This window comes from Cornus florida, unplaced genomic scaffold, assembly GCF_030987335.1.
Source record: "Cornus florida cultivar Cherokee Brave unplaced genomic scaffold, ASM3098733v1 CherokeeBrave_3.0.0_Hap2_Chr01, whole genome shotgun sequence".
Lineage (NCBI taxonomy): Eukaryota > Viridiplantae > Streptophyta > Magnoliopsida > Cornales > Cornaceae > Cornus > Cornus florida.
The window spans coordinates 3678535-3691179 of record NW_026775571.1 but is presented as its reverse complement, the minus strand read 5'-3'; the positions used below and the strand labels follow the sequence as shown (position 1 = coordinate 3691179).

At 36.3% G+C, this 12645-nt stretch overlaps 2 protein-coding genes across 2 annotated transcripts in view; both read left to right on the top strand.

Moving 5' to 3' along the window:
• Positions 1-2157: 2157 nt before the first annotated feature.
• LOC132277002 (uncharacterized protein At2g29880-like) lies at positions 2158-3028 on the top strand. The gene is made up of 2 exons (XM_059778730.1): positions 2158-2523; positions 2591-3028. The coding sequence occupies exons 1-2, from the start codon at positions 2158-2160 to the stop codon at positions 3026-3028; spliced, it is 804 nt and encodes a 267-aa protein (XP_059634713.1).
• A 1290-nt stretch (positions 3029-4318) lies between these two features.
• The window catches only part of LOC132281675 (probable gamma-secretase subunit PEN-2), a 29828-nt gene continuing 21501 nt past the window's right edge, over positions 4319-12645 (top strand). Inside the window, exon 1 of the mRNA XM_059783376.1 lies at positions 4319-4714. Within this exon, the coding sequence (XP_059639359.1) occupies positions 4414-4714 (301 nt within the window). The 5' untranslated portion in view covers positions 4319-4413. The remainder of the gene's footprint in view (positions 4715-12645) is intronic.

Here is a 12645-nt window from a genome sequence, read left to right as displayed (position 1 = left end):
ACCACGAACAGAGCATAGGTTAAAAATCTAAGGATGACAGATCTGATCACAAATACTTGAATACACAATTCAACACAATAGCAGAAGAGCTTGTTTCTACAAGTCAGATATTTTAGTATAATGTAGAAAATTATCGCAACCCCATCATGTTTCTGTAGTTCTTACATAAATTAACTTGAATAGTTGGTGTTCTAACAATCATTACAAAAACTACCATCATAGAAAATAACATAAATAAGGAAGACACAAGAACCTGAAATGTTCATGTTTCTGCAAATCCATCAAAAATTGTGGGTAGGTTTTCATTGTCCATCAAATGCCTAAACAGTTCCATTTAATAAATAAAAATATTAATTAAACATTTATTAAATAATTGTATAACTGTGGAGAAATATATATATATATAGTAATTAAACATTTTACCTTTATAACATTGTGTGTGATTTGAATAACTGTTTCACTAATTATTTAGATACAAATGACATTTCTTTGGTAAATGGACAAGGAACATAATTGGCATGATAATTTTGGAGAAAATATACATGATAATTGGCATGAGAATGAAGAGGAGAATTTAGATGAGTGTGGCGAAGAAAATTGGTGGGAAGATAGCGTAGGGCAATTGAATGCTTAGGAACAACGACGGCGAATGGCAGCGGTAAAAGTAATTTGTTATGTTGTTTATGCTCTTTATTTGATGGGAGAAGTATTCCGTTCACATTATATAGATAGGCCTATCAACGACATCAATGAAGACAAACAAAGAGCAAGAGAACAACTAATGAATAAACTTGCTTCAAATGAAAATTGTCGTGACATAATTCGTATGGGGCCACATGCATCTGCCAAGTTGTGCCATATACTCCGTGGCACTGGTTGCCTCAAGGACAATAAAAATGCTTTAGTCGAGGAGCAAGTGGCCAAGTTTCTCTATATATTAGCACATAATGTGAAAAACCGTGCCATTCGATTTTTTTTTTTGCTGATCCGGTGACACTATTAGTCGTCATTTCCATGACGTGTTAAGAGTAATAATCACATTAGAAGAAAATTTTCAACAACAACCAAGTGGTTCAGACGTCCCTCCAGAAATACTCTACAGCAATAGATTATATCCGTATTTCAAGATAACAGAATGTTAAACCACTAATTCACATTGTTATATCCATATATGAAAATTATAGAAGTGTTTTCAATAATTTCAGGACTGTGTAGGAGCAATAGATGGAACTCATATTCGTGTCAAAGTGTCTAAAACAGATGCACTGAGATATCAAGGAAGAAAAGACTACCCAACACAAAATGTCTTAGCAGCATGCTCATTCGACATGAAGTTTACGTATGTTTTACCAGGTTGGGAAGGCACTGCAACTGACTCAAGGATAATTAAAAATGCACTAAAAGAGCATCAAGATAAACTAATCATCCCTACAGGTAATTCAAAGACAATAATATATAGTTTTTAATTTTTAAACAAATAAATGATTTTTTTATTACGTATTGCTATAGGTAAATATTATCTAGTGGATGGAGGTTACATGCTAAACAGTGGGCTGATTACACCATATAGAGGTGTGCCCTACCACTTGAAAGAGTACTCATCACGTGCACCAGAGAATATGGAAGAGTTATTTAACCACCGACATTCTTCTTTACGAAATGTAATTGAAAGAATATTTGGAGTAGTAAAAAAGAGATTTCCAATTATTTCAAGTGGGGCAGAAGCTCATTATAGAGTTGACACCGTGACAGAAATTGTATTGGCTTGTTGTATACTTCATAATTATCTAATGGGTGTTGATCCGGATGAAAGATTGATTGTAGAAGTTGATCGCGATCATGTTAATGCTGATCTAGACAATGGACAAGACTTTGATACAAGTAATAATGAAGTAGATGCTATCGAAGGAGCAGCTATAAGGAATTCAATAGCAGCTAGCATGTGGGAGGATTATTTAGGACATGGAGCATAATTATGTTTTTTTTTTTTTTCCCTATTTAACTATTTTAATATCTATTGGTGTCATATTAGTAGAGCAATAAAATCTCCTACATTTTTATAGTCTGTGTGACTTCTCTGATGTGGTGAAATTTTTGTGTTAATCTGTTGATGTGATTAATTGTTTCTTATAATTATTTTTCATATGACATTGAAAAATGCAGACTTGGAAAATGATGAAGAAAGCGAATAAAGATATGAACGCAACTGAAAATAAGAAGGATGCACTAAGATGGACAGAAGAAATGGATGAAGTATTAATTGATGCATTGTTGGAGCAAGAAGAAAATGGTAATAGAGTTGATGGAACATTCACCTCTACAGCATATTCAAATGTCATAAAAAAATGCACTGAAAAAATTGGTTATCCATTTGATAAGGACCACATAAAAAACCGGATGAAAACCTTGAAACTTAACTTCAATACATGTTATGATCTATTCAAAAATTTAAGTGGATTTTCATGGAGTCCAGAAACAAAATTGTTCGAGGCAGAACTCGAAGTTTGGAAGGCCCTTATAGAGGTATGAAATTATTTATAGAACAAATATTGTAGTTATGATTTATTTATTTATTAGAAACATTTTGCAGGCAAAGCCATCAGCATCAAAATGGAGGCATACTAAAATAAAATTTTATAAGAAATTGTATGATCTTTTTGCAAAAGATAGAGCTAATGGTGATGGTGCTGTAAGTGCAAAAGAAAAAGTTCAAGGATGGGGAAGAGATGGAAGTTCGAACCAAGCTAATAAAAATTCAAACAACAATGAAAAAAATTCTCCCATGGGTGCATCTTCTGAACCAAATTCAGAAGCTGTTACATCTTCAAGGGGCACAAAAAGAAAGGAGTCGGTGATTAATTTATTTGAGAAAGAGTGTGAAGTTATCGGGGGTGGAATTAACAAAGTAGCAGAGGCAATCGAGAAGGGAAATCTTGTTGCGGAAAGAGGGCAGAAAAAAGAATTGCTATTTCTGAGAGAGCTCGACCACGTTACTATTCAGAAGATGAAGTGTTTGCAGAATTGTTGAACATTGGGGTACCTGAGGAACTTCAGTTGGATGCATTGATATTTCTTATTAAAAGTCAGACTCACAAAAGTGTATTCTTTGCCGTGCCATCTGAGAGACGCAAGGATTGTACAAGATGATGGATGATGCAACCAACCCTTGAATGATTATTATTTTGAAGTCTTTAACTTCAACCAACTCTTGAATGTTTATTGTTTTGGAGTCTTCAACTTCACCGGATTTCTTCTTCTATTTTTTTTTATTTTTTCATTCTTTGACATTAATGTGTTTTTTTTTTTTTTTTTTCATAAGAATGGTGGATTTTAGTTATGTCTTTTGGAATTTTGATTTTGGCAAGTGTTTGTCATTTTAAATGGTTGAAGGCAGTTTATATGACTACAAATGGTGCAATTTTAATAGGAAATAAATATTTGATTGACCAATTGCTCACTGTAGTAGACATATATGTACTTGTCTAGTGTTTTGCCGACCATCAGCCTGTTTAACATTTATCAACCATTAGCCTGTTTAATATTTGTCAAGTAGATAGTGGGGTACTTTTTTATATTATTATTATTCATGATGAAATATGATTTTATATATATACATATATATATGTATATATAAATAAAGCAAATAACAAATTGTCATGAAATTAATGGTACTGTTCAAATGAGTAACAAAGATGATAACTAGAAAAAAAATAATGAAGGGTATAATGGTAAAAATAAATTTAAATTCTATCCTCCCTCCCTCCCTCCTAACAAACAAAGGAATTTGGTAGGTTCTTCTCTTCTCTTCCATCCAACCGAATAAAATAAGGGAAGTTCATAATATCTTCCCTAGGGATGTCTCATCATTCCCTTCTTTTTTCCCTTCCATCCAATTTTTTTCCTTCCTAACGAACAGAGCATAAGAGAAGAGAGATTGAGCCACATATGCATTTTCAAACACACACACAAACACAAAAGAATATGGGTAGCTCAATCATTTACTATAATAATTTGAGAGTATTTTAGTAAATTAAATAGGTCCGTTAGCCATTTGACAGTCCGTCACTAGGAGGGAAGGTTCATATGGGTTAGTTTTATTTTGAGGAAAGGTTATTGTAAATTTCTAAACTAGAGGGAGCCTCTATAATTATGACAAACTATAAGAGAAGTGTGTGTAGATTAGTCAAAATTTTTTAAGAATAAAGTCAACATTAAAAAAGTATTTTAGAAACCTAACCACTTATTACTGTTTTTTTTTACGATATGCAATGAGCAACATTATCCTCACTTCAAAATTTAAGCTATTTTTACGGACTGACCAAACGATAGGGAATTTGGTTCGAAGAGGAACTTGTGTATAGTTTTGTATATTACACAAGGAGAGGGAGAGACTAGGTGCATCGTGAGCTTCGAATGGAGAGAACAGAGGACGTTCCCTCAGAGTCAACTGGCCTTATACTTCCTCGCACCAATCCAAGCGTCAACAACATCACCAATAGCAACAACCCTAATTCTTCTTCTTCATCTGCTTTGTCGGGTTCTGTGTGGCCAACCATTGACGGACCACTGGGCCTCTCCGAGGAAGATTCAATCGGGTACGCCCGCAGGTTCTTCAATTTCGGGTTCTTGCTCCTTCCTTGGCTTTGGGCCCTTAATTGCTTCTACTTCTGGCCTGTCCTGCGTCACTCTCGTTCCTTCCCCCAAATCCGCCGATGTAAGTCTCTCTCTCTCTATATATTTCTCTTTCCCTGTCTCTATATATGTGTATATATGTTGTTATTCATTTGTTTTCTTCATTTTTTATTTATAATTTCGAATCAGGGAGACCCAATTTAAAATTTTTACATTTTCAGTGATAATAGGCCATTATCTGATGTTATTATAGTTCTTGTTGGATCATATTGTAGAAATGTAGGTCAACCAAATGCATTTCTTACTGCCAGTGTTTGATCTCCGACCAAATTTGGAAATTTCCAATTATTCATCACATTTTCAAATTTTTGTCGCAGTTATGTGATTTAGTTTGTTAGATCATATGTTGTGTCATTCGTTGTTCTATTGTTCTTATGGAACTATGAACCAAGAAACCGTGTACTATTTGGAAATTTTAGTACGCTGGTATCTCAATTTATCACAGTCCATTTTCCTATTTTCTAGAACAGATTTTTGGTCATTGGACCAAAATGTGTAAAGGTTTTTTTTTAATTTTTTGGCGGCAACAAGAAATATTCTTTAATTCTTGTCATCAGTGATATCTCAAGCTTAGCATGAATTATGAATGCATTCATTTCTTATCCAATTCTCTTTTGTAATTGCATCTAGTTTATTATAACCATGACAATGCTGAATCAAATTTTCCAAGTTAGCCATTTTGTTTATAGAATTTTTCCAAGCAACCCCTTTTCAAAATGATCGTATTCATGAGTTGATTTATTAAGACTGATAAAGTAGAGACCTACTTGTATGTTAATTTCAATGGCCGTGGCTTTCTTTTGTGTCCAACAATCTGAGTGGCCATTGTACAATTGTTTTGAAACTTCATCTTGCTGGTGATGATTATATGGGTTGAGATAAACATGTTGTTTGGGTCAGATTGACAATTTGGAGAGATTTATATTTTATAGCTTGGTTCCAACTCTGTAAGGATCACAAGGTGCTACGTGAAGATACATGGTCCACTGGTAATTTGGTAGAAGTAGTCTTAGAAGCAGACATGAGATTCAAGAGAAACAGAAAGTAGGAGACTTACTTCTTATACTGTCCAAACCTCGGAAGCATACATGAGATTTTTATATTTTTCCTTTTTGAACCATCTGAGTGGCCATTGTACGACCGCTGAGGAAATTTAGCTTTTTGGTGACGATTACGTGGGCTGAGCACATCATATCACTCCTTTTGTATGAAAAAAAAAAGAAGTCCTTTTATGGAACCAACTCTCTAAAGGTCTGAAGGTGCTTCTTGTATCTCCTAAGTTATGCAGTCCATTGCTAGTTAGATAAAAGCTAACTTCTTCTACGTGCTTTTTACATGCTGTCCAGTGCTTCTTGTATCTCCTAAGTTAAGGCTCCAGTGATAGAAGTAACTTGACAAAATGATGCCTTCTTGATGTTGATGAAAATCAGCTTTGTTCAGTTTACATGCTTGTTAAATCATGATAATGAGCTTTCGTAGTGGTTTCATTTACCCAACTAATCCAGAGGGAGACTTTGTCTACATTAATTTATTTTATGAACTTAGAACTAGAGCTAGTATCACCTATATGAAGGAATCATGGCAGAACATTAGTGTTTTGGTTTACAAGTCCAAGGTGAAATGGAGTATCTTACTGAAGAAGAAGAGGTACGTTTAAAAGCTGCAAACGGCAAACCAGTGACAGCTTGACACCCCATATTCACAAGTTGAGATTATAATTTGAATGATCCCTCAAATATTAGACACTTAGACGGCTGGATTTGCACAGTTTGGAAGATGTTCCAGTTGCAAGTTGTGTGCGCTAATGAAACATCAACAAAATAACAACTGAAGTACACACTGATGTAGAGCTGAAAATATGAAGAGCAACCTATTTGATTTTTTTGGACACTTGCCTGCTTGTAGGTTAATGTTGACAGCAATGAAGAATGTCTTGGATAAGAGTCATAAGACGTGCTCATTGTGACAAGCAATCCTGAATGATAGTTTTCTTTTATTTATTATTCTTTAGTTGTTATCATGGTGCAATCACAGTCCCTTGGGAAGTGACATGGTACTTTTAGATAGGCGAAGTGTCCCACAATCCTGTGTTTCAAGGTTAGTCTTAGTCCAGGGTAGGAGTTGTCTGAGATTTTATGTTAGAGCTTTACGCTAATAACTCAGCGGCACCTTTTCAGGCATTTTGAATGATAGTTAATGATAATGGGAGACTTATATGTTGTGCTAGTATATACAACAATTATTTAAAATTCAAATTTAAGGAACGCTTAACCCAATGATAAGGTGATTTGGATTTTCCTTTTTTATTATTATTCCCGTAATTGTAGATAAATGTGATTTGATCAATTTTAGCCATGCTTAACCCAGAGTCATGTGAAATTGCTTGTTAAGTTAGTCACTTGGTTGTGTTGTGTGCAGTGGTTACTCTGAAAGTAGATTATGTTTATTTTAAGAAAACCTTGATATTCTTGTTATGAAGTATGATATTGTTGTAAAGCAAAAAACGGAAGCGAAGAGAGAAATGAAACACGAAGAACACAAGGATATTACGTGGTTCAGACACCAGGCTTACATCCACGGCACAAAGAGCCTAAAGGGCTACATCACTTCATAGTATATTCTCTCCTAATCTTTGTATACAATGATCACCTCTATTTATAGGTGAAATAATAGAGATGATAAATATGAAAAATACATTAATGGAAGATTCCTAAAATTAATACCATAAATCACTCTACTCAATATTGTATCATAGGCTAAAATCTCTCCTATGATATTCTCATATCAAACATTATGTCAAGGTTCCTATAATAATATTTTTCAAATATAACATCTTCTAACACTCCCCCTCAAGCTGAAGGGTGTATGGAAATAACGCTCAGCTTGCATATCAAATCATGAAACAGATCATTTTATAACAATTTGGAAAAAGACAATAAGACTGCTAGAGACACGGTGAATGCGAAGAATAATGCTACCGAACACACCAGTAACCCAAATAAGTCCACATAGCACCAAACACATGGCGAAGGTTACGAACAATGCTACCGAATACATCGGCAGTCCAAACAAATCAATAAAAAGTGCCGGAGACATGGCAAAGGCGAGGACAATGCTATTGAACATACCAGCGGCCCAAATAAGTCGATAAAAACTGTCGGAGACATGGCAAAGGCGAAAAACATTACTGCTGAACAAACTGGCAGCCCAAACAAGTCATAAATAGCACTGAGAAACCTTTAGCAACATTTCAAATGCTAAGGGAATACCTCAAAATAGGGGTCCGAACCTAGGAAGAGAAATTAGGCTCTGATACCATGTTGTAAAGCATAAAACGGAAGCGGAAAGAAAAATGAAACACGAAGAACACAAGGATATTACATGGTTCAGCCATTAGGGCCTACATCCACGGCACAAAGAGTCCAAAGAGGTACATCACTTTATAATATATTCTCTCTTAATCTTTGTATACAATGATCATCTCTATTTGTAGGTGAAATAATAAAGGTGATAAATTTAGAAAATACATTAATGGAAGATTCCTAAAATCAATACCATAAATCACTCCAATCAATATTCTATTTGTAATGATCCGAACTCGGGGGTCCGAATCGCTAACCGGGTCCTTCCCCGAACCCGAGGTCATCTAGGGGCAATGCTGTCATTTCCAAGGTTAAGATGTAATTAATATACCTCACAAATCCTTCCGGTACACATTGGTGGAATGACCCTAATTATAAAGGTCCGGTGCGAGAATAGATATAAGGAAAATCTTAATTCATTCTTTTCTTTTCTTCTCTCTTCTTTCTTTTCTTCTCTCTTCTTTCTTTTCTTGTGCTGTAGTCAACTAACCCCCAGCAAACTATCCCTTTATGGTAGTCAACTAACCCCTAGTAGAATACCTCTACATGGTAGTCAACTAACCCCCAGTAGGCTACCCCTATGTGATAGTCTACTAACCATCAAGGAATACCTAGATGCAAAGAAAAAGAAAAATGAAGTCTATTACATGCTTCAATGGCCATAACCATTTAGTTTAAGTTACAACAAATTGAAAATGGTTACATTTACGGCCCCCATGCCACAAAATTATACATGTCATACTAGGTTTTACAAAATGGAATTTAATTACAAAAGGTAACCAAAACAGTCCTCTAATCCATACTAAGCATGTGGTGGATTGTCGTCCACTACTTCCTTTCCGTGTCCTGAAAAATGATAATAATATAATGGGGTGAGCCAGTCGCTCAGTAGGAGGTGTCTAAGACACACCTTTTAATGACCCCGTGAATCCACATAACGCATAGAGTAAAGAAGTACGGGGTCATGCCATAGGGGATATCAGCCACAACAAGTACATATACAGGTCATCCAATCGCAAAACACACAATGTATGCCAAGGAAGTGCAATGTCATGCCAATGTCGCTCCTCGTTTCCGAAACAATTCCGTTTCACCTTTTTAAACCGTTAGTGCAATCCGACCCATGGCAACTCTATGGCGTCACGAGAGGAGGATTGGCTAGCTATCCCCAACCACATGGCAACTCCAAGGCGTCGTTTCGGGCCTAGGTAGCTCAACTATGCTAGGGTCTTTCCCTAGTCCCCTCTAGACCACACTAACGCCGTGGACTACTAGGCAACTCCTAGGCGCCCGGGTTTTCGCAAACACTTTTGAAAAACATTTTCCCCAAAATCAATTTTCATTACTTTTTAAAACAACTTTCCCTTTCTTTCCCAATGAAATGCATGAATGCTTCATGCTTCTCAAATACCATAATTTTCATACAATCCAGCCTTAACAATATTGCATACTTAACAAGGAAATTCTTACAAAAACATAACATGCTTACTAATAATAAAATTTCAACAATTAAGTATATAGGGTAAGAATACAATCACTTAAGCATGCTTCTTAAATCAAATCAACAAACCATATACACACATATCACTTACACATAAAGACTCATGTGGATATACAATTCATATATAACATCATAACAAATTTCGAAGGAGAGAAATAATAGAATGTTTAAAGGGAAGGAGTCGTTTACGGCGATACTGAAACTTGTTATTATTCGTTCTCTCTTTAGTTATGTGAAGAGGAGTTCTTGTTCCTCTTCTGATGATTTAATTTCTTTTTTGGATTCTTTGGGGCCTTAGACCCAAGTTCCTTTAATGTTTTAAGGGACGCGTTCCCCTTTTGAACCTTTTTTTTAATTCATTATTACTTATCAAAAAAAATAACATCATAACAAATTTCAAGAAATAACTACAATTAAACATGTTATACATCACATATAGAGGGATGAGTCACAAAAATCAAAGAGTTTGTAGATTGGAACACCCCTACCTCAAGAAATAAGAAAAGCCCTAATTCAGTCCCAAAATTCGAAATCCCAAGAGTGGCAAAATCCAGATCAGCTCCGATCAAAACGAAGCCCACAAGGAGCTCATCAACTTTGCCAGGCAAAGTTGAAATCCAAGTGAAAAATGATGAAATTGGAGCTAAAAGTGTGTGATTTTAGAGAGAGAAAAAGCTCGGTATAGAGAGAGAAAGAGTGCTACGGTTCTGGATGAAGAAAAGGGCAAACTGAATGATATAAGGTGATATAGCATAAGCTTAGTGCTTTGTGGGGCCGTTAAATGAAAAAAATAAACTTTATAACATTACAACATATATACATAATAACCAAGTTACAATCACCAAATAAACATGCAACCAAGTAATTGTAAATCAAATAATAGTGCATGAAATGCAATGGACCCGAAACACAATCCCAGTACACGACAATCCCGGTTGCTGGTCCCATTTGGGCCTCCCAGTCCGAAAAACGGAAATATGCCGAAATGGCAACCGATGCATTTCCAAGAGTCCCGAACTCAAGGAAATGCCCCAACCACTCTCAGGACACACCCGGCACACCCCACGGTGTCCGGCGTGTAAAACGAGACAATGATTAAAATAATCTAGAAAATTGAAAAATCCTCGAAAAGTGAAAAATAGACTAATGAGAGATATTACACTATCATAGGCCAAAATCTCTCCTATGATACTCTCATATCAAATATTATGTCAAGGTTCCTATAATAATATTTTCCAAATATAACATCTTCTAATAGATACGTAGTATCATGCAAGCAAATCCATTTTGAATGTCCAAGATGCATGATTTTATCCGGATCTTGTAAGAGCCGGTGGAAGTGGAGATAAGGGTTGGGGGGGGGGGGGGGGGGGGACTCAAAATCGTGTCTTGAAATGCTCGGGGTTTGAATGACCCGAACAAAAGAAGGGTGGTGAAGGTTCTTTTAAGAAAATGGGGGGTGCATGTGGTCTGTTTGCAGGAGTCTAAACTGGCCTCTCCTTCTGATCGTGTATTAAAAGTTTGGGGCAGAGTCTTGTGGGAGGAGTTGGGGTGTGCTAAATCAAGGTGGAATGCACCGTGGTGTGTTGGGGGTGATTTTAATGCCGTCCGTACTCTTAGTGAGAGGTCCACAGGGGTCCGTGGTCTTCGGCAATGACGAATATTTCAGATTTTATTGACTCCAACCACCTAATGGATATTTTGATGGAAGGAAATCAGTTCGTGTGGTTTAGTGGAAGGAATCCACCAACGTTGTCTCGGTTGGACAGATTTTTGATCTCGGGAGATTTGGAGAAAATATTCCTGAATGAAGACGTTTTTTTTTTTCCTGAATAAATGATTTTTTATATAAATTTAAACAGTATAGTACATGGAGAAATAGTGAAGACATACCCCCACTATAAAAAACACACAACATCCTGTAAAAGGGCAAAAAGAAAAAAGAAATCAAAACTAAGAACAAAATGATTACAAGATATCCTGAAGACATATCCCCATGACATCAAGAACCTCCCAAATAATACACTCAGCTATTTCTATTACATCTCTACATATATCATTATGCATTCTCTCATTTCTTTCTCTCCAAATAAAATATAGCATTGCAGTAAACATGATTCTAGCTGCTTTGTTTCTCTTCCCTGTAAATCTTTGAGTAAACTCCATAGTCAAATTCTGCAAATTCAACACCTTCTGCAAATTGCATCCAAGTATATCAGATATACTATTCCAAACATTCCAGGTATAATCACAACTGTAGAATAAATGATCCATTGTTTCCACACTATTCAAACACAAATAACATCTTGATACAATGGAGAAGCCTTTAGTTTGCAAGTAAGAATGAGTCATTATAGCCTCCTGCAACACCAAAACTCAAAGATAGGGTTCGGCTTTGGTGGACGGGGTATGAGGTTAGGGGCAGTCTGAGCTTCCAGTTGGCCTCCAAGCTAAGGTTGTTGAAGATCGATATCAAGAAATGGAACAAAGAAGTGTTTGGCATTCTTGAGTGGCGTAAGAATAAAATCCTACTAGAAATCTCAGATTTGGACAGAAAGGAGGGTGAGGAGGGCCTCTGCAGCAAGGATATTAGTAAAAGGGTGGAGTGTAAGGTTGAGTTTGGAGAGATTGTGGAGATGGAAGAGATCTCATGGAGACAAAAGTCTAGAGTACTTTGGCTTAAGGAAGGGGATCGGAATACAAAGTTTTTTCACCAAATGACCAATGCTCACAGAAGATGTAACCATATTGGGAGAATCCATTTTAATGGGGTTATGGTGTCTAGAGATGATGAGATCAGGGATGGGTTCGTGTCTTATTACAAGCAGCTGTTTGAGGAGACTTCCAGTTGGAGGCCCTTACTTGATGGGCTTGAGTTTGCAGCATTCTTGGAAGGTGATTGAGATGGGCTTGAAAGGTCGTTTGTGGAGGAAGAGGTGTTGGCGGCTCTGAGGAGCTGCGATGGGGATAAAGCTCCTGGGCCGGACGGGTTTACTTTAGCTTTCTTTCATCAGAATTGGGAGCTGGTGAAGGTTGAGGTTTTGGGGGCACTGGATTCTTTTTTCCTGCATGGTTCTTTTGAGAAGAGCC